The sequence below is a fragment of the Struthio camelus genome, chromosome 1 (genome assembly GCF_040807025.1).
Source record: "Struthio camelus isolate bStrCam1 chromosome 1, bStrCam1.hap1, whole genome shotgun sequence".
Lineage (NCBI taxonomy): Eukaryota > Metazoa > Chordata > Aves > Struthioniformes > Struthionidae > Struthio > Struthio camelus.
The window spans coordinates 135,360,135-135,377,822 of record NC_090942.1 but is presented as its reverse complement, the minus strand read 5'-3'; the positions used below and the strand labels follow the sequence as shown (position 1 = coordinate 135,377,822).

At 44.6% G+C, this 17,688-nt stretch overlaps 2 protein-coding genes across 6 annotated transcripts in view; one reads left to right on the top strand and one right to left on the bottom strand.

Annotated features, from left to right (window-relative positions):
• The window catches only part of ACOT9 (acyl-CoA thioesterase 9), a 29,852-nt gene extending 18,234 nt beyond the window's left edge, over positions 1–11,618 (bottom strand). Inside the window, exons 1-3 of one of the 5 annotated variants that reach the window (XM_068917800.1) lie at positions 11,513–11,618; positions 3,247–3,338; positions 1,498–1,524 (exon numbers count right to left, since the gene is read on the bottom strand). In XM_068917800.1, coding sequence (XP_068773901.1) covers positions 1,498–1,524; positions 3,247–3,328 — 109 coding nt within the window. In that variant the 5' untranslated portion in view covers positions 3,329–3,338; positions 11,513–11,618. Of the gene's footprint in view, positions 1–1,091; positions 1,305–1,497; positions 1,525–3,246; positions 3,339–5,202; positions 5,384–11,512 lie in introns of those variants that run through there. The other 4 variants (XM_068917779.1, XM_068917818.1, XM_068917789.1 and 1 more) reach the window with 4 other exon arrangements.
• A 500-nt stretch (positions 11,619–12,118) lies between these two features.
• Positions 12,119–15,198, top strand: SAT1 (spermidine/spermine N1-acetyltransferase 1). The gene is made up of 6 exons (XM_068917830.1): positions 12,119–12,447; positions 12,787–12,838; positions 12,924–13,007; positions 14,210–14,311; positions 14,386–14,426; positions 14,682–15,198. Exons 1-6 carry the CDS (start codon positions 12,382–12,384, stop codon positions 14,850–14,852), a joined length of 516 nt encoding a protein of 171 aa, XP_068773931.1. The 5' UTR covers positions 12,119–12,381; the 3' UTR covers positions 14,853–15,198.
• The last annotated feature ends 2,490 nt before the right edge of the window (positions 15,199–17,688 follow it).

Genomic DNA, 17,688 nt, shown 5'->3' with positions numbered 1-17,688 from the left:
TATTTTGGCTTAAGTCAAGCAACAAAAGATTCTGGAAGAACAGGCGGACAGCAAGACAGGCAGGCAGGCAAAGACAAAAACTGAGGCTTAACTTGTTAAGGATATCAGGCTAAAAATGTTTTGAAATAAGAGTTCCTTTACTAATTCTAAGAACACGAAATTATTAGTGAAAGAAACTGATTAAAAATTGAAGAGCTGATTTTTTCAAAGGGGGTTCTGATCGTTTTTCTAAGCAGCGGCTTACATAATAGGTGCTACTTTCCTGTTACTCACACGCCACCTGTGAAAACTGCCATAGCAGCTATTTGAATAACAGTTGTAGGAGAAACACTGCTACAGCTTCTAGAACACAAAACCTCAATTTTCCAATAGTGGGTGGACTGTGCCGGGACAGCCACGATAAACAGCACTTTCCAGAGTCAGTGTCTCTGTCTTGGTTTAAATTAAGTTCATCCTCCTTTTTAGCCTTAAAAAGGCAAAAAGCTCTAAAAAGCCTTGGGTCCAAGCCTGCAAACATGTAGAGGCAGTGTTAGTCCTGTTTACTACTTCTGATTTCAATGCTAGGCATACAGGCAAATGTTTGCCAGACTGAGACTGTGCAATCTTCATTTTAACAATAAAAGGACCGAATGCAAAGGTGTCTCTAAAATACCGCCAGACTAAATCTAGTCCCTTTTGAAGACTCTTAAGTACATAATTTTTTCTTTTCCCCCTGGGAAAACGATATTGCTCTTCTATATTTTCATTTTTTTATAGCAGAATTTTAAATAATTAACCTCAATACTCCATAAACTCTTTCTCTTTCCTTATATTACAACTGGTAAATGTCTTAGATGTACAAAACGTAACTACAGAAAACGGGTTTCACCCATTCACCCGAATCACGTTGCAATATTTTACGGTATCTTCTGGAACACTGACGCCAGAGCAACAGGACCTGCATTTATTTGATCTCTTCTGTGCAATAACAGAGTACAGGAATGCAGCTGGACAAGCTTACTGCATCCTTGAACGACACCCATACCCCTGTACTGACGCCTCCCCAGGCTACGGCCAGGTTCAGGTAGAGCACTAATACATATTTTACCAACCATTTCTGATAGAGCTTCGTCCAGACTTCAGGGAAAGCTGCAGGTATCCGCCGCTTCTGAATAGCGAACCTTTTTATTCAGATGTCTACAGTGAAGCTAAGTACTGGAGGAGTTGGTATGTAAGAGATTTTGTATCCCGCGAGCCTCTTATGTGCTATCCAGCATGCCATCAGGAATACAGTGTGCCGACCGAGATCTAGTACAACAATATCTCTACAAATAAGACCAGACCATTCACTTTTCATGACTTAACAACTTTAATGAAGACAAAGAGGCTTTAAGCAAGTTGACAGAGAAGAACAACAGGTTTTCATTTTTCATGAATGCTAAAGTAATGCAAGACAGCAGCAAGGTAAGTTTGGTGCTAAAGCAAATATGAAAATATATACAGATTACCACAACACACCATTATTCACATGAATGGGTAAGTGTCCTGTGGAGTGGAAAGCACAGGTTAGATTAACAATACCATCGTAGAAGAAAGAAAACAAATTACCTTTATTAAGGGGTAATTATTAATCTGATAATTTTACCTGCTTAAATTCCATTTAAGTACTTGTACCTTAATTTTAGTAAGCACCTGTAAGCAACTGGTCCTTGCTCACTTCCAAGGCTGAATCAGTATCTTTGTGATTTCAACTGAGTTAGTCCCTTCCTTCACATCCGATCAAAGCCAGCTTTACTGTCTGTTCATCTGTCTGGTGTATCCACTGTAATTCTAATTAATTTCTCAAATGCTGTGTTACCTTTCACTGTCAGCAACACTGTTAATATTGGTTCTCAATGCACGTATCAATGACAAGATCGCCGAATCTAGAGCTGTGAACACTTAACAGCATGAGTAATCCTAATATTTCAGACATCAACGGGAAAGCCAGGAATTGCACTTGGAGGAAAGAATAATCGGGAGCATTTTTCAGGAAGTGGGATGAGAGTTACTTCAAAGGAAATTTCTGAGGTCCTGCGTGGTGCGCCTTGAGGAGGACCATGGAAGAAGTGAGCATGTTCACAGCTGGGACCCAAAGTTAGAAGGAAGGGTGTGAAAAGCTACTCAGTATTCGGTGTTTTGTGAAAACATATATAGCAAATGAAAGGAAGAAGAGGTCGCTTACATACCCTCTAAAGTCTGCATGAGATTTTTATTAATTTTACAACATTTGGAACTGAATTTCAAATATTTACAGTTAGCATAGTCCATAGAAATATTAGTATTCTTCAGTAACAAATGACACTTAAGGCCAGGATGGCTTCGTGACTTCAGTATTTTTACTGTCCTTCCCAGGTGGTATCATTATAAAATGTCCAAATAAAAAAGCTGGGTAATACGTGCAATTATGCAATGTTCTGTTTCCTTGTTTCTCTCCTTTAACTCCCAAATTACTCTTTATTAACAGCAATGAACAACAAAAAAAAAACCTCTAACAGCCAATAAGCCTCATTTTCTCTTTCATTGGATTACTTGGGGCTTCTATTTAGAGAACAAAAGGGAAAAGCTGACATGAGAAACAAGCAGAACTTCATGAAGAAATTATTTGGCCCTTTTCCTCTTCCCCTTTTCTCAATGCATGGGTTAAGAATGGTAGAAAGCTTTTTAATAAGCTTGTGAAGCAGGAACAGTATGATTTATTATTAGAGCATTAAAAAAATCCTTCAGCACAAAGCACTATTGACAAGCACACTTTCACACAGCAGTGATGCTGATCTGCTTAAAAGATTTTTCTATGTTTGCGAAACAATATCAACATATTAAAAAACTACAGTTCTGTAAGACTTTGTTTGTACTCAGTTCCTCCATCTCTTGACCACAGTTTCCAGTCACCTTAGTTCTTGCCTGTACTATATTGACTTTCAATCCAGAGCCTCCTTTAGAAAAAGTTCTTCCTCCAGAAGAGAGGCTTCTTCCAAGGCTGAAGACCCAGACTAGTCCCTAAATCTGTAATTTCTATAATGTATGCATATTCATTGCCACTGATCTCAGAACACACGCAGTGATTTTCTGCTGTTTCGAAAATACTTGTACTATGAGCTAACAGTCAAGGGTATGGCCATTTTGCAATGTATCCAAACCATATTAACACATTAAAGGCTACCATCTGAAACAGTAAGCTCCCTAGAAACATTCCTAAATCTTCCAAAATATAGCCAATTACTTTACCTTCAGACATGTCAGGAAGCGACATGGAGCCACTGGTCCCAGAAGTGAGTGTCCTAGCCAGGACAGAAGAAAGCTTCTTCATGGTATACAATCTACAGACACAGTGGAAGGATTTAGTGTCATTAAAAGTACTGCCATGCAAATAAATTAGGATTTATTTTTTAATGGTACAGATTATTTCAGAACCGCCATTCTTTATTTTTAGACTGATTTCTAGAATCAGAAGCAAACCAACAGCTGAAGCCAGTTGAAATTCAAACTGGTATCTGTCCCTGTCCTAAAACAGCAGGGAAGAATGATTCATTGGAGGTGACCATGCTCTTCGGCGACTGTTCAGATACCCTGCGACAGCAGCCTAGACTGAACACCAGCTTCTACACTGTAGACATCCTAGCCACAGACTGGATCTGTGTACATCTAGCAAGTTATCCATGACTGTAAACGTAAACATCTTCCCACACGCTTGTCTGGAACACGTTGAGTTGGAAGGTGGAATACTCTAGGAAGGATATCACAAGGCCCGCAGCACTTCCCCACTGAGCTAACCGTGATATTCCTCTCCATGGTTATGCACTGCACCAACTCAGGACAAGCATAAAGCGCAGGACATAATCTGCTTAGGTGCTCAGCAAAAAGCAGCAACCACAAAACCTTTCAGAGAACGTAATCCACCCAGCAATTCAGTAATTTTTAAACCAGCTAGCCGCCAGTAGGGATCCTCCAGGCAAACAAAACTGTGGTAACATAAACAACACACAGAAGGTCTGCAAAAGTAAAGCCCCTCACAACAGTTCACAGCATTATTCTAAGAAGTAACATGGGTTGCCTCTCCCTTAATTTTCTGTGATCAAGGCTGGGGTTTTTCCTGAAAAAAGGAAAAAAAAAAAAAAAGACACATCCCCAGGCACTAGTGGAAAAGCAGGGCCGTATACATATCTCTAGCTGCTACATCTCCCGTATGAACATATTTACACATACGTATCATGTACATACAAGCTGCCTCTGCCTGCAGCTACATCAGGATTACTTAAGATAGTAAAAAGGAAAGAAAAAAAAACCCCCACACCTAGAAGCTAACACCTTAGAAGCTAACAGAGTCTCATATGCACTAGAGATCACATTAGTGGTAATTCTGAAACCTTTCTGTTACAGATACAGCTCCTGGACCAAACATGTCTCATAGCACAGCCAGCAGAAGACTTCTTGCTTAACCCAGCCTGCACTCCCACAGGATCATAAAACTTGCTGTCATTTATGTACGTGTAGTCCCTACACAAGTAAACATACAAAAGTTAAAAACACTTTCCCAAACACGTGCTGCCAACTGTGCTGTCGAAGTTGCACAGCACACCGGTTCCTAAAAAAGAGTTGTTCCCTCCCCGTGAGAGAGAGGGAGGGAGACACAGAAGAAACACTCTGTGGGCCAGGGGAGGGAAGGTGAGGGCCCTGGTGCCTTGCTTCTTCTCACACCTGCCTGCTTATCACCCTGCTCCCAGCGGCTTCCGGCTCACAAAACCCTTCACCCTGTTAGAACATGTCATGACCACCGCTCGAGGAGCGTATTTTTTAAAAAAGCGGTCATCCCTGGCACAGAGCGTACCTTCGGGAAGAGCTCTGCCCCGAGCACACCGCAGGCACCTGCGGGGCCGGGCGCCCGTTGCCGCGGGGGCTGCCAGGGAACGGCGGCGGCGGCCGTTGGGCGGGGGGGCGCGGCGGACGCCAGACCCGCTGCCCAGAGGGACCGTTTCGGCGGGGGACGCGCACAGCCACTCCCGAGCCGACACCGCGCCCGCCTCGCTGCCGCAGGGCCCGGGGCGGCCGCTCCCTCCCTCCCTCTCCGCCGCACCCCGGCGCCGCGCCGCGCCGCACGGCAGGCCAGGCCGTGCTGAACCGCCGCCTCCCCTCCCCGGCTCCGCCACCGTGGGTAGGGGCTGAGCGGCGCCCCGGCGGCCTTACCGGGCGGCCAGCATGGTGCTCCCGCGCTCCGCCACCGCCGCTCGCCCAGCGCCTGCGGCCACGCCCGCCTCAGGCACGCGGTCCTCCAGCACCATAGACTCGCGGCCCCCTCGGCACAGAGCGAGCGCGGCGGACGGCCCGCTCGCTGTGACACTCTATGCTCCGCCGCGCCCGCGCCCCCGCCAGGCCGGTCTGGGCCCTCGCGAAGCTTCACGCTGCCGTCGCCGACGACGCGTCCCAACGACCTGGCGCCCGCGCCGCGGCCTGCGGGGCTCCCGGCCTGGCCGCCCGCTCCCCGCCGTGGGCACCCGCCTGCCGCGCTCGGCTGAGAGGCACGCGAGCGACACCACGCCACCCCGGCGCCCACGAGGCCGCCACCGCACGGAAACGAAAGAGGCCGTGCGCTCGGCGCCTGCGGGCTGCGCGCGTGCTGGGCCGCACGCGGCGGGTGGGCCGCCCCGCCCCGCCCCCCCCGGCGGCCAGGGCGCGGCCCGGCCGAGGCCGCTCGGCGACTCCTGCCGGAACCGGTTTCCTCGACGTGGCGTTCGGCACGAGCGCGGCAGGGGCCGGGCTGGCACCGGCCGCAGTGCAGAGAGGCGGCGGCGGCGGCGGCGCAGGTGAGCGCCCAAGCTGCGCGGCCCGCCGCCGGGGGAACCGTTAGACTGGGCCCGACCCGACCCCCCACCCCACCCCGGGCAAAGCAGGGCGGCCTGGGGTCCTTCTGTTGTGGTTTTTAATAATACTGTGGGGTTGGGTGTTCTTTTTTTCTCTAATATTGATTTGCTTTCACTTGCACTGAATTCTAAGGGAAAACAGGGTTAAGTAAAGCCGGGCACTACCTTGGCAGTACACCCAGCCCTCCTTCCCGTTCCAGGGGAGAAAAAAAAAGGGGGGGGAGGGAGGGATTTTCAGCAGGTCTTGCTTGGATTCCTTTCCAAACTGCATTTCTCACATTGAATGAAGAAATCGATGAATGGCTGTACAACTGAGTCATTAGAAAATACATTTTTCTCCCTTGACCTGTCACTTGGTGGCACTGTTACAGAATGTAACTGAGAAAATTCGTATTTTCTATGGAAAAAAAGGCTAAGGATGTTAAAGGCTATGTGTTAAATCCTCACATTTTCCACACGCAAAGTATCAACAAAGTAATTCAATTCGATTGACTTTTATATTGTGAACTAGGAAAAAAAAAGAAGGCAGGCAAAAGGGAGAGCAGAGAGGCCCATCAGGGCCCGTACCAAGGTCTCAGAACAGAAAGGCAGCTCCCTCTCCTCACACACAGAGACCGTCAACGTAAGGATGTAATTTACAGAACACTAACCAGGAGCCATTTAAATATCTCAAGGCAGCTTGTATATAGGTGGACAGGTACAGCCCATGGCTTTCACACCGGTCATAATTTCTACTGTTCTCACTAGTAATTTAAATTTACCAGCAAAATAGTCCTTGTAGGAGTTAGCAATGGAATTAAGTCACGCATACACTGCTAAGGACTTAAAAATATAACACTGAGATTGTACAAGAATATGAGAAAACACACATTCTAGCAAACAGTGGAAGTGAGTACATTAACCAATTTATTCATTATTTTCAAGAGTAACACCTGATCAGTCTTTTTTCTCTCTTTTTGATATTTTCCAGTCAGACTAAACTGGAGCCACATTAACTGAGAAACAGTATTATTATCCCTTTAGTACGAGGTTGTGATAGATTACTGTTTTCCTGTTTTTTCAAAAGAGAATGAATGAATGTCTCGTAAATTCAGCAAAACCCACTCAGAACCGACTCTTGCTACCAGCGCTTTTTTTCTGTCGTGTATGTGGTATGAGTACTTCTCCCCTACTTCATGTCTGCATAAACTGCCACAGCTGATGCTGGTGCATGATCCTGGGTTGCGCAGGAGTCAGGGGGGAGGAGGAGACGACTGTGCTGTATCTTAGGGAAAGTTCCTCTTCGCTGCTTCACATCCTTAAAACAACTGTAATCCCAAGTCCCATCCCCAGCGACAGCCCTTGTACGTGTGACCCCATACACAATCATGTGACTCTTATTACTTGCCGTACTAGCTCCATGTATCTGCAGAGAAAAAAGTTGAAAGAGCTATTTGAAAGCTTCTAGCTCATCTAGTTGTAGAAAAAAATGGAAATCTGGTATGGATGGTGGCCATGTGCTGAAGAATCAGAAACCAAAATACCATAAAGAATCACCTGAGGACAGAGCAAAGTCTGTGACAAAAGATAAAAACTGTGATAGTGATGTATAAAAAGAACACCTGTTCCTCCTGGGAATCCCCGCTTGTTTGAAAGGAAAATTCATATTCCTCAGGTTTCTTTTTAAAGTCTGAGAAATTGAGCCCAAGAACGCCAATTTAAGTAAGTCACGAGATCAGAATCGAAGGCACATCTACCGTATCCAAAACTGAAGGCTATAAAACTAAGGCCCATTTTGATTGTTTTCCAAAATTGTTTCTACTGTTTTTATAACCCTTATTTGCAGGCAGGATGTTGATAATTTGTGGGTGCAATCAGACAATTAGATGTCTAAATCCCAAATTCATCAAATTGCATAATTGCAAATGCCTGTCAAGGCATATCAGCTTACAGGAATAGGATTGCAGTGGCCTAAAATATGTCTTCAAATGTAATAATGCAGAAGGTTGGGCCTTTATTTCCAGTATATGGAAATATATAGTTTTATTATGTGAAACTGTTAATTTTGCATTTGCCCCAGATTCTGAAGTGCTACTGCAATGTTTATTTACTTTTTTATAGAAATATATTTTTTTTATGTGCAGCTCAGTGTTGATAAAAACTGTTATTGTAAGTTGCTTGAAAAAAAATCTGGCAGCAACTGGGAGCTCATAAATATCACAGCTAGTTCTGAGTATTAGACAATAACTATTCAGTTGAAAATGCAGAGAAAATCCTGAATGCTGTCCAAAGAGTAGTGGTGTCTGGAAAAATTAACAGGTCAACACTGAATGTTAACTTAATGTGTATTTTCTGTATTTTGCTCCAAAGATTTGAGATGAGATCTGGATTTGGATTGAAATGTTTGAGATCCATTTAATACTATACTCAAAAATGATTAACATTTTTGAGTATTCCACATTTTAATGTGGAATATTATGTGGAAAATTACATTCCACATTTTAATGTGGAATAAAAAGTCCCTATCCTTCCTTCTTTTATTTATTATAAACAGAGAACTTTTGAGGCATAAGAGAGGCATTCATACAGGAATTCAAGGAATCTTCTTAGCGAAGGAGGAAGTCAAAAATTGAAATACCAGAAGTAAAGAGGAGCTTGATTAATTGAACACTGAAGAAAGCAAGCTGGTCCCCACTTTGAGCCTTTTCCTCCAGTCTCTGAAAGAAGATGAAATCCAGAAATTTAGAAGCAAATAGAAAGAGTCATCAGTGCAAGTATCCAACTGAGGCCCAAAGTTCTCTGAATCGGTTGTTCAGCTGCATCCCTATGAAAGGTTCTTGGGGAACTAGCATGACTATAGCCTGTTGCTCAAGACCAGACAGTACCTCTCTATCTCTGGAGGGATGTGGAGAAAATATGCCTTAAGATACAAACTGTTCTGTATGCTTTTATTAAAAGCAGTTCCTGCTGCAACACTTTAAGTGCTGCTTTCTTTTTTTTGTTTTGTATAACATTTTTCTGGCTCCTCACTTACAAGCAAGGTTTAGTGAGGCGATAAAATGAGAATGGGAGGAAAACATGTACCATCTTTTCAGATAATCCTAATCATTCTACCTCTCAAACAGAGAAGTGTCATCCCTTTTGGTGGAAATATTCATACGGAGCAGGTTCTGCACAGAAGAAGCTGTTGGGTGTAACATGAGAAGCAAGAACTAACCTAATCCAGTTTAGTGCATATGCCATTATAACAGGTTATTTCAACAATTGATTTACTTTAAATGCCTTTACTACCCACTTTTCAGCATAATTGTATAATTTGAAAATAACGTGATCCTTGTCAGAACATTTACCTCTTCTCATTCCCTCTAGGCAAAACGTAAATAAATAGGCTGACCACTTAAGCCTAAAATCCTAACCCTATGGAAGTCGTTAGAAATTCCATCACTGATGTCAGCTTGGTCAGGATTACAGGAAAGATTCTCAAAACTCAGCAGAGCTGAGAGAAACAGAAGACCCATCAATATGATTAATTCTCAAAATGGAGTTCTTTAGAACCACTTTGTAAAACTGTCTTACCATTACACTGAAAAAAGTACATATAGTTGCAAATAACCAATAATTGTAGCATAGGTTCTGAGATCTAGCTCTCTTAATTACATCATTTTTCATTTCCTTTTTGTTCTTTTTTCTTCTCTGTATTTCATATGGGTCCATGAAACTATTTTTGATATTTCAGGATTTTTTTTAATTTTTTTTTTCTTCTCCTTTGTGAATTTGAAGGCTAATTCAAATGAATTGTATTCACTGGGGTAACACAGTATCAGCATATTTCTGAGCAAGTTGAAGCAGGACTCTCACAAACACTTGAGATGGAAAATGTCTTCTGCTGAAACTTCAACTTCTAACATCATATGACTTTTCTAACTTGAGAACGAAAGGAATCAGGTACTTTCTGCTCTTACTCAACATTAGGTTCTCTGATAGTATGACTTCCTCATTGTCAAACGGACAAAAAACAAAAGAGTCAACACAACAGACACACTAAGTCTTTCCAGAAAAGTATTTCCTGTTTCTGATCCCAGTTCAGGTTCTTCCTGGCAGTTAACCAAAAAAAAAAAAAAAAAAAAGTATATTCATGAAATCCCTTGCAGTTAGGTTGGAACTCTTCTTTGGGAAGTTATTCAAATTCAGTCTCCCTGCCAGAACCCCTGTCCTGAAGGATTTCCACATCTGTAACTCCTTCTGAAACAAATCTTTTCTCCTAGTAGGCATTGGCTGTCACTTTTGTTTTGGAAATGCTGCTGTTCCTTGGGCATCTCCAGGTGTCATTTTTGCCCCAACAGAGGGTGACAGAGTGAGCTGGCGACACCTGAGTTGGTGTCTGAATACATCCAAAACTACTCTTCTAGGAATAGAAGTACATTCCACTGTGAGCCAAAGGATTTTCCTGGCTAACGCTGGCCACCAGAATATACACTTCCTTGTAAGTTCTCCTGTAATAACACATTCCATGCTGGCCCAAACGTCTAAATGAAGGTGAACCTTGTAAGTCATTTGATACACTGGAAAATAGGGTTTGAGCGTTGTGAGAGCGTTTGGGAATCCAGGTTTTAAGGACTGTTACAACAGTAGCATGACTTGGTGTTTTCTCAAACCCCAAATCACTTTGAAAGCAAGTCAGATTAAGCCGAACGTAAAATAAAGAGCTCCTTTACAGTATCTAAGAATGGTCATGATAGTTGCAAAGTTTATGGGTCATCAGAAGCGAAAAGAAAACCATGCACATACCAAATTGTTATTTCTATACTTCTTACCTGGGTGGCCTAGCTGATAGGCCTACAGACATTCATAATTATCTAGTTGAGGATCTGGTTCTCATTCTGCTGTCTACATCTACATCCTATAGGTTAGGCTTAGAGAAGAATGAGGTTAGGGATAATTATTCCTTTCTTTTATACCCTAAACCCCTAATCATTCAGACAGATTTCTTCATTGCACCTCTGTACACAAAGACATTCATACCTCCTTCTAGAAGGAATGTGAGCTTACCCAATAGCAGACTACGGGCAGACCCCTCCTGCTTTGAAGATGCTACTGTCCTTTGTGTATCTCTTGAGTACTACTCTTTCTTCCCCAGCAAGTTTAGTAAGCCAGGTCAGTTATCATGCTTGGGGACGGTTTTCCCATCAGATTGGAAAGCGTTCCAAGCCCAAAGTGTAACTTTTTTTCACATTTTGAACCGTATTTTCCATATAAACAAATACTTGCAAATCCTGCTATATAGTAAGAAATGACCACAATTAATACGTAACGTACACTAGTGTCTTTCATTCAAAGCTAAACATAACAGTTGGGGCAAACAGTACTGTGACAGGAACATTTTAAGTCAGTGTTCTTCCATCTTTTAGAGTTAGATCTCTTTTCCCAGGGGGGCGCCTTTTATACTAGACTTTAACTTTCTTTTTCCTTTTAATTAAGGAATACGTTTTAGCTCCTTGTGTCAGGGAGACTGCCTACCTGGAGAGCTCTGTGTTCCTCTGTGATGAGCCCAGGGTTGTTTAAGAGCACGTATATTGAACTTACCAGCACGGTTGACGTGTTGCTGCGTGGGTCAGCTTGGGTATTTGTCGGTAGTGTACGGGATTCCGGTTACTAACCTTTGGAGAGTCTCTTCTTGTGACCAAGGCGCGCGCGTGGAGGAGGCAGAGGACCAGAACTATCTGTGCGAGGGCTCATAGGGATCGCTGTGGCACTCCTGGACGTTTCAAGCAGGTACAAAGGCTTCCCCCTCCCCCTCACACGGCAGGGAAGATAACTTGCTTTCAAGTCACCACCGAATACCTAGCTGGCCGCCACCGCAGCTAAGATGGCGGCGTCGAGGCGCTCCTCGCCGCACGAGGCGATCCCCTAGCCGCAGGCACACCGCCCGAGGGGGACCCCGGAGGGCTCCCTGCCAGGCGCAGCCCCGAGGGCCGCTGCGGCGGAGGCCCGCAGGCCGCGGAGCGGGGTTTGGGGGCGCGGCGAGGTCCGCGGGTGCGGACGGCGCGGCGGCCCCCGAGGCGCGGGCTGGCTGCGGCGGGGGCGTCCTGCAGCGCCGCCCGGCTCCGCTAGGGGGCGCCACCGCGTGCGGGGGGGGGGGGGAGCCGGGAGTCACGAGACAGCCCCGCACCAGCTGTTGCTGGCAGGGTGAAGTAAGCCTCGGCGGAGGGGCGCTGTCATTGGCTGAGGGCGAGCACTACGGGCGCTCCCATTGGCTTGCGTATGGGGAGAGGCGGGGCGAGGGTATCTATAAATAAGGAGCGCGGCGGGGGCTTCGGCACACAGTTTCGGGTCGGGGTCAGAGCGGTGGAGGGACGGGAGTTGCCCGCCTGCACAGCGCCGCCGCCGCCGCCGGGACATGCTCGCAGCCTGACTGACCGCAGGTGGCCGCCGCGCCCGGGACACGAATGAAGAAGCAGTTGCTCCTCCTGTTCACACATCGGGGACTCGTCAGCCGAGGGGGTCGCAGGGGGAAGCGCCGTCGAAAATGGCCTCGTTCCGTATCCGCGCCGCGCGACCTGAGGACTGCCCCGACCTGCTGCGACTGATCAAGGTGCGCGGCGGGCCGGGGGCCCGGGGGCGGGGGGAGGAGAGAGAAGGGGAAGCGGCGGTTGGGGGCGTCGTTCGGACAGCGCGCGAGACCGGCCGTTCCCTGGCGGCGTCGCCGCGCTGGGGGGAGGGGCGGGCGGGGGGTCTCGTCAGCGCCCCGCGGGGGGTGGGGGTGGGGGAGCGACCCGCCTCGGGGCGGCGCGGGCGGGGGCGGGGGGGAATGTCACGGCTGCCCTTCTCTCTGGGCAAAAACAAGCTCTTGCGCAAGGCTGCGAGCGGCCAATGAGGAGGCGGCTGGGGAGACCTGCGGGGACAGCCCGCTTACATGTATCTTCTCTTCCAGGAACTAGCGAAATACGAGGACATGGAGGATCAAGTGGTGTTGACGGAGAAAGGTATACAAGCAGCAGCTGCTGACCTGGTTGATAGCCTAGTGGCAAGACCTGTGGCTTAGGTGACAATTTTCTTCTCCTTTTCTAGAGCTGCTTGAGGATGGTTTTGGCGAGCATCCTTTTTACCACTGTCTTGTTGCAGAAGTGCCGAAAGAACAGTGGTCGCCTGAAGGTGAGACTTCCTGCCGCTTGTGTTTTGATGCTCAATACACAAGAGATGTCTGAATGTTGTTGATTGTACGTAAGGTTCCACCAATGAACTGGGGCAGGAGGACTAGGTTAACTGTTAAAAATGGAGTAACATACAGTGATGCTCTCTGAAGTAGTCACTAATCCTGGAGATGTGGGAAGATCAGGTATAATATAATGTACTTTAATTCCAGTTAATTAAATGGCTTTTTTTGTTTGACCCTAACTTACCTTATGTAATTCTGTTGAATCACATTTTTTCTTCAATTTGTCCCCAATCTTCAGGTTACAGTCTCTAGCTTCGCCATGTACATGGCCCTTCTGTGTACATGGATGGGCGGGGAGGTAACTAAAAGATCCGTTACACAATAAAGTAGATGATCATAATATGAGGTAAGGTCTACAGGGACAAGTGTTATTCCCAAACCTTTACCAAAAAACACGGTAGATCAGAAATTTGTGTGCACGCTTCTCCTACAGTATGTGTAGAGCATTAGAGCAGATAGGGTTTTAATTCTCAAGAGTTAGAACCAAGAGTGCTGCTGTTGGAAGAGTTGGTTTCTCTTCTGTGTTGAGCCACAGAATTACATTTGAAGCAGCAGCTTTCCTTACTTACAGTAGGTAAATTTTCTGGTGCCGGAGATAGAGAAGGGCATGATGCTATCAGTGCCAAGCCTAAGTTTAAAGTGTTAGAAATGCCGCTGTAAATGTGGTCAGCAAGCATGCCTTTCTCGCACAGTAATTGTTGAGGAATACAAATTGTAAGATCAGTGCTCTCTAGAGTTTGTTAGTCTGTTCTGGTCGCTAAGGAAGCAGAGTTGGGGCAATCTAGATTCTGAACTGCCGTGTAAAATTTGACTTGTATTCCACAACGGAAATAGTAATAAATTGGTAGGGTGTGTATTTGTAGAAAAAAGTCTTAAGTGTTCAGTATTTACTGTAACATTGCTCTTGAGGCTTTCAGGGTATGAAGAGGGCAATCTTTGCTGTATTAAGTCAATAAAATTTTGTCAGAACTCATTTTCAGTTGTGTGCTTATTTGCAAACTTCAATTGTAATTCTAACCTGATAACAAACAGCTGCATGTTACAGAAAGAGGGACTATATTTAAACATGCATGTAAGGCTTGAATTAATATGTTGCCTTTTAAATTCAGACTAGCTAAAGTTGCACCCTTTGTTTCAGAACACAGCATCGTGGGTTTTGCCATGTACTATTTCACTTATGATCCGTGGATTGGAAAACTGCTGTATCTTGAAGATTTTTATGTGATGGCTGAATACAGAGGTAGGTTTTATGGCACTAGATGAGGAGTTACAGGGGCTTCTCTAAAACTGAAACTTTTTTCTTTGCCTTGTTAGGGCTTGGCATTGGGTCAGAAATTCTGAAGAACTTGAGTCAGGTATGTCAAAGCGATAAGTCTAAAAAAGCAGAACTGAGGACACGTGACAAAGCAGTGCTGTTCTAACTGCATGAGAGTTTCCCCTTAAACAGTACTCAGAATTAACATAGCTGACCTATTGAAGGAGGTGACAGGATGCTAGACAGAGCTTTAAAAACTTTGACAACATGCAGTTAGTTGCTGAGTGCTTTCACCAGTTTCTACTAGGTTTAGTGAAGACTTGCTCTAAATTTGTACTGCTGCACACTCTTGCAGGTTGCTGTCAAGTGCCGCTGCAGCAGTATGCACTTCCTCGTTGCAGAGTGGAACGAGCCTTCCATCAGGTTCTACAAGAGAAGGGGGGCCTCTGATCTGTCCACTGAGGAGGGGTGGAGGCTCTTCAAAATTGACAAAGAATATCTCTTGAAGATGGCAACAGAAGAGTGAGAGATGATTCCAGCAAATAAACCCTTTCTATGAATATATACTCTCTATGAATAAACTCCTTCTTGCTTTCTGTGTACAGTTTGTAGTGGATTAAAGTAGCATGGATACTAATAATGAAAATGCTTTGCAAGTGTGGTTAGAGTAATTGGTACTGTGATCCGGAGTTGAGGCATCTGTGAAGTTGAATTTGTGCTTGTGTACATCCTTAACCAGTGTGGGCTTGTTATCGTTGAAATGTATATGAAAACTTCATTCTTGTAAGTGTCATTCAAATGTGTACAATGTACACACTGGTAGGGTTTGTTTTAAGTATTTCCTTTTATAAAAATAAAGTGTTTTCACTTCATGGCAATAGTTTTTGACTTTAATTCTCACATAGTCTGCAGAGAGTTGCTATTTAAGGTAATGGAAGTCTCTTTTGAAAAATATGCCCAGGTGACTAATAAAGTGAAGTGCTATTTATCCCAGTCTCTGAGTGATAAAAGGTGATGTCTGCAGGTGCTAATGGGGAGGCTCTAGCCACACCTGTACTGGAGTGGAGAGCACTCAGTGGGGTTTAGAGATCACTCACGGCTTTACGCATTGTGCAGAGCATTCTGTCTAGTGAGGGAAATTAGGTGCTCTTACAACTAAATTTGGTTCTTGGTTGGGAGTAGAAGATAGCCCCAGGGGAAAAAGCTACTGTTACTTTCTCAAGGCTTACTTAACTGTAGAACACCTCAATATGGAGGTGTAAGCTTAAAAGGGGGGGGGGGGAGGATATCTTGGCAGGGACTGACATATCCAGATAGACTTTTAAGTCTAAAAGATGAAAAATAGTCAAAACCTCAAGACTGAGAAAGGGATTTTTTTCTAGTTCATAAAAATGAATGTTTAAAGATCCAATTTAAATGCCCCTGGAAGTTGTAGGTTTAAATACATCATTTCAGATACTGTACAGAGCTTTGGCATGTGCTTCAGGGCTGTGAATTAGGCAGCAGTGGCGAGATGCCTGGAAAGTAGTGCTATGTAAATGTAAAACTTAAGTCCTGTGCATTTAAAGCTTTGTACAGCAGCAAGCAAGAACAATGCTACTCACCAACTTTTTCATGAGCTTGAAAAGCAAGTGTACATTTTCTAACTTAGCTTTAAAATACTGTCTTAAGTTGTGGTGCCAAGTGGATGTATTCAATTTGTACATTGTTATCCTCATGCTGTAGTTACTCCTGAAGTGAAAGGCTTCTTTTAGCCAGCACTGCCTTACACTTGAAAAGGAAGAGGCTTACCTGCCTTGTAACATGCACTGCTTTAAATGAAATGGGCTTTTAAACTGCATTGCATTGCTACATGAATCTTGCATCCTCTAGAGGATGTCTCCTCATCCTGTAGAGTAGAGGGCACCGACTGTTTTAACCACAGATAACCCTAATGTAAATTTTAAGAACAAGGCAACCCCCTCTGCCTTATTTCCAGAGTAGGCTGTGCAGGGTGAAATTATAAAAGTGTATTCTGAGAGGTTTTGTTTTTTTTTTTTTTTTTTAAACTAAGTAAAGGGGCAGCAGTGTGCCTGCTCAGCTTGTGTGTGTGATATGGCTGTCAGCTGTTGCTGAAGAAATGAGAAATGCAGCGAGACATACAGGAAGTCCTGGAAGAAAGCAGGAGGCGGCATACATCTACATTGGGCAAACATAATCTGGATTGGACCTAGAACCTGTCACAAAATTTACCCTAGTCTCACAGATCAGATTCGGCATAGGAGTCATTTCCAGACATGTGCCCTTGTTTGTGTAGCAGCTCAGCTGTGAGAATGTCCATACTGCAGACAAGAAGAGCCTTAGGGTCAAATCCCTCTTCTGCCTGGAGGAAGAAAAGTTAGTAGTTCTCACGTGACGGCAGATACACGGCTAGGCTATAACCCTCCAGGTGGCTGCATAGGTCTTCGCTGCTCTTGTTGAATGGTTTTGCAATTCAGCTGGCCACATAAAGTGAGAGTAAACCCAGCTGATGAACTGCTTAAGTAACTAAACCCAGAGAGCGTATGGGAAGGGAGAGCTGGTTTCCAGCAGCTTTCACTGATGTTCAAGGTAGTAACTTTTTCTCATGTGCTTCTGACCGGTTAAAGATACGCCTCCAGACAGCTACTGCAGTGAAGCTGGTGAGGGATAACTCGGTCACCTACTGTAATGTAATCATGCATCTAAATCATAGTGAGATTGGTTTTGAAGCTAATTTAAGCCAGTGCTTTTGGCACTGTGTATCAGTCCAGAAGGTGATTACTAGTAGAGCAGATTAAGGACGTTTTTATTTTCAAATTAACAGTTCATTAGATATCTAGGACATAACTACTCAAGCCTGAGACTTCCGGAGCACAATCAAGCTATCAATGCTGCATGATTGAATGGAACAAGCTAACTAATTAGGCATCAGAATTAGGAAAGTAAACAACTTAGTCAGATTTCCAATTAGTTAAAAAGTATTTATCCCAGCTTGTTCATCTCCTTCTGCCAACACAGTTTACCGTTGCATTTTTGCAATGAATTCTGCTGAAATAGAAAAGTAAGTTTCTCAAGAAACCACATAAAATAAATTAAGCAGCTATATGAACAGACTCCAGCCATCTGTGATCATTTTGAAAGCTAACACTTGAAAATAAAGACAACTACTAGCCTTTCGGACATGTGACTTTCACTGTTAAGCAGAAGGGTTTTTAAAAACAGCAGAAATATTGTCACAGCTATGATGATAAAATCTCCAACAGGAAGATGTACTGACATTGCTCAAGACCAAACCAATTTTCAATTCCCTTAATAACGTTTTCTTGAGAGACTTACTCAAATTAGCTGAAATAATTGCGGCA

Coding starts and splice junctions, on each gene's coding strand:
- SAT1 (XM_068917830.1), top strand. CDS start 12,382: ATGGCCTCGTTCCGTATCCGCGCCGCGCGACCTGAGGACTGCCCCGAC. Junction 12,839..12,923: donor AGTGGTGTTGACGGAGAAAG/GTATACAAGCAG, acceptor CTCCTTTTCTAG/AGCTGCTTGAGGATGGTTTT. Junction 13,008..14,209: donor AGAACAGTGGTCGCCTGAAG/GTGAGACTTCCT, acceptor CCTTTGTTTCAG/AACACAGCATCGTGGGTTTT.